The sequence below is a fragment of the Propithecus coquereli genome, unplaced genomic scaffold (genome assembly GCF_000956105.1).
Source record: "Propithecus coquereli isolate 6110/MARCELLA unplaced genomic scaffold, Pcoq_1.0 Scaffold80, whole genome shotgun sequence".
Lineage (NCBI taxonomy): Eukaryota > Metazoa > Chordata > Mammalia > Primates > Indriidae > Propithecus > Propithecus coquereli.
Window position 1 is genome coordinate 7411843 of NW_012154174.1, and position 3392 is coordinate 7415234.

A 3392-nucleotide genomic window follows, 5' to 3' on the forward strand; every position below is an offset into this window, starting at 1 on the left:
GTTTCATTATGTTGCCCAGGCTGGAGTGCAGTGCAGACTTGAACTCCTGATCTCAAGCAGTCCTCCTGCCTCAGCCTCTAAAGTAGCTGGGACTACAGGTGTGCGCCACCATGCCTGGCTTCTAATATATTTCTGATTGATTCCTTCTCCATTTTTCCCTGCCACACTCCAAATCCAGGCCATGTTCTTCATGACCAATCAATTTTAAAAGTCTCCTAATTTATCTCCCTTTCCATAGTCCCTTCTTTCCTTCAACAAAATTTATCAAGCCATCCTGTGTGCCAGTGTTGAGGCAGGAACTGGGGAGCGTATAAAGAAATATCAAACAAGGTCTGTTCTCCAGAGACTATCTTGAGGCAGGTACAGGATCCACACATTTAAGGGCCACAATTGGTTACTAAGAAATTGAAGCACTGAGTAGGTCCTCTGGCCTCCCCAGAACACAACCCTGGTCTTCCTCACACACCGTTCTCGTCCTCCCCCTCCCACTCTCTTTGTTCATCTTACTGATAAGGCCTTTTGCTAAACTGCCCCCATGTCATACACCAACTTTATCTCCAATTTCTTTCCAACTTGCCTCCTGAGCTGCAAAAAGACAATCCACTTGCTGCAACCTGGAAGTGACTTACAAGTATCTCTGTTCATGGTTGACTATTCATCAGCACACTCCTCCCCACTTTCTCTCTGCCGACTCATATCTACTACCAATCTTAAGTCCCTTTTGTTTGTGTTGGGAAGTTTGTAATTCTATGTAATTTTTTTCAGCTTATGACTGGCCTTTTGCTTTTGTATTGTCTCACAGTATCTATTACAGTGTTTCCTAAGGGTGTATATCACAACCACCTCTGGAGCTTCTTAAAAATGTGAGGGCCTTGACCCTACCCCTGAAGAGCTCCTCAATAAGGCTGAGGTGGGAGCTGGACATCTTTATGTCTAAAAAGTCCTTCTGATCATTGTCATGCGCACTCCAAGCTGAGAACCACTGATTTGTTACAATGCTCTCTATACAGCAGACATTCAGTGCTTATTCATTCATGGCATGGAAGCCCATAAATAACTTTTCTCTAAATAGCCTAACCAGATATCAACCCCTAGACTACACTAGCTCTGGTCCAAGTGCAACATGTGGTTTTGAGATTTCATTTCCTGAAGTACTACACGGAGGGACACTGTTACCTTGTCTCTTTACATTGTTTCCTATTTGGTGAAAAATGGAGGCCTGGAATGCAGCCATGTTAGACAACACTACATAAGAATGTACTCTGGAGTGTTAGATTAAAATTACTTATACAAAGAACAAGAACAATGTAGAACTAGACATTTTGAATGAATACAGTATTCTTACTCAATAGACTCTTACTAAATTTGTACAGAAAACAAGACCAGGAATTTGTTCATTGGTGTCACCCTAGCTACCAGTCTCCTCAACTGCTTAAGGCAGTCCAGGGGCCCCTGCAGACTGAGGGAGACTTTCGGCTGCTAAAGTGCCTCTAAGTGCAGTAAAGTGCTCTAATCAGATAAGTATTAATAACCCAAGCCCCACCCAGAGCCACAGTTGCCTCCCAAGCTCCAACTACCCAGACACACACTATTTACACAGCTCAGTGGGGGAGCAATAGGAACTTTTTGCAAAGTTGTTCCTCACAGGCAGGAGCAGTCTGAGTCACCCACCCAGGGTGGGAAAGAAAAGTGTGACATTAGCCAGGGGAGTGTTAGGAGTCTGATCTCAGCACCTCTTTTCCCATTTCAGAAGTGGGCACCACCTCCTCCGGGAATCGCCTCAGTTATTAGCCACAGCTGTGGGTTACAGGGGTCTGCAGAGCCACTCAGCCACCAGGAAAGTTGCGGATTGGGAAGGGGACGACCCAGCCTTCTCTCCGGCGGGGCCGCAGATCCCAGATTCCACAGGCCTCTCCCGGAGCTCCATCTTGCTTCCTGCCAGGAGGAGGGGCCGAAGAGGAGGGCCCTCGAGTCGGGAAAGGCCCCAGTGGGAGGAAGCCGTTTGACAGCAGGTAAAGCCAGGTGGAGATCTCCACAGCAGGGAATAACATGCAAGGCAGCAGGGTTAAGCGAAAGGAAAAACGGGGCTCGTGGTCATGAATTACTACCTAAAGGTGTGGGAGAGCGCCAGAGGTGTGAGCAGAGGTGTGAGCCCGGGGGGGAGCAGGAGGCGACAGAGAGACGTGTGGCCAGTAAGACAAGTAGAAAAATGGGGCCAGATGCAGGGAGCGCTGGGGAGGGGGGTGGGTGCGGCAGGTTTCAGGGTGAGGAGAAGTATTAGAAAGGAGAAAAACGTGGCTCAAATAAGAATCTCTGGAAGGAAAGACAGGGAATCAGTAGGAGAATCCGCCCCCACCCCCCAGTCACAGGCAGATTGGGGAGGCCTCAAAAGGAGCTGAGAGCAAAGTAGACAACGTGAGGGACGACAGCCTGCTGAGAGGACGGGACCACCAGACACCCTATCATTTACTGGGCGCCTACTATGGGCCATACGCTGCGCTAGGCACTTTACAAATAATGCCCCGCGGAATCGTAATAACAAACCCACGGGCAGGCTTTATTATGATTGCTCCCATTCTATAGATGAGGAAACTGAGGCCCGGAGAGGCTGAGGGACTTGCTCAAGGTCACAGAGCGGGGGACTCGGCATTCGAACCCACGGTGTCTGGCTCCAGAGTCCACGCGCAAAGCCACAGCCAGGGAGCCGGCGAAGGGGAGTCGCGAGGCGGGCCGGCACCCCGGGGACCTCTCCCGCCCCCGCTCCCGCCCCAGGCCCAGCGCGCTCACCCGAACGAGGTTGCTGACCGCCGCCTGCACGGCGGCCACGGGCGCGGTTAGGTCAGGGATGGCTTTGCCGTCCACCTCGCCCTCCTCGTGCATTATCACCAGGTGCGAGATCTGCTGTGCCACCGGCTCCAGGATGCTCTCGATCGTGCGCGTATGAAACACCGGCATCGCGGCGGCGAGCGGGGCGGCGAACCGCGGGCGACAGAGAACTGGGATCGGCGGGGCCGGTAACCGGCGGAGGGACAGACTCCAAGCAGAGACTACAGAGTCGGGGCTTCCCTCGGCGTAACCAACCTCACGGAGACCCCGCCCCTTCGCGTCGCCGCGCCCAATGGCAGCGCCGCTCAGACCTGGGCCGCCACTCCTATTGGTCCCGCTTCGAGATGCTCCGCCCCAGCCACCGCGCCGCCAAACCCCGCCCCGCCCCCATTCCCAAGGGAGGGGCCTAGGATTGGGGCTGCGCCGCAGGGATTGCGACCGGATTCCCGAGCCCTAACGCGGGCGCTCCTTATAAGGGCATGGTGGGAGCGGAGCGTGCGGCTGGAGTCCGCTGGCCCCGCCCCCGAGGCCACCTCCCGCCTCGGCTCTGCAGAGCTCCGCCCCTC

General features: G+C 53.6%; 1 protein-coding gene across 2 annotated transcripts in view; it reads right to left on the minus strand.

Annotated features, from left to right (window-relative positions):
• Nucleotides 1-3081, minus strand: part of VCL (vinculin) — a 129340-nt gene extending 126259 nt beyond the window's left edge. The window contains exon 1 of one of the 2 annotated variants that reach the window (XM_012663295.1): nucleotides 2788-3081. In XM_012663295.1, the coding sequence (XP_012518749.1) occupies nucleotides 2788-2955 (168 nt within the window). In that variant the 5' untranslated portion in view covers nucleotides 2956-3081. The remainder of the gene's footprint in view (nucleotides 1-2787) is intronic. The other variant, XM_012663296.1, reaches the window with a different exon arrangement.
• Nucleotides 3082-3392: the final 311 nt, after the last annotated feature.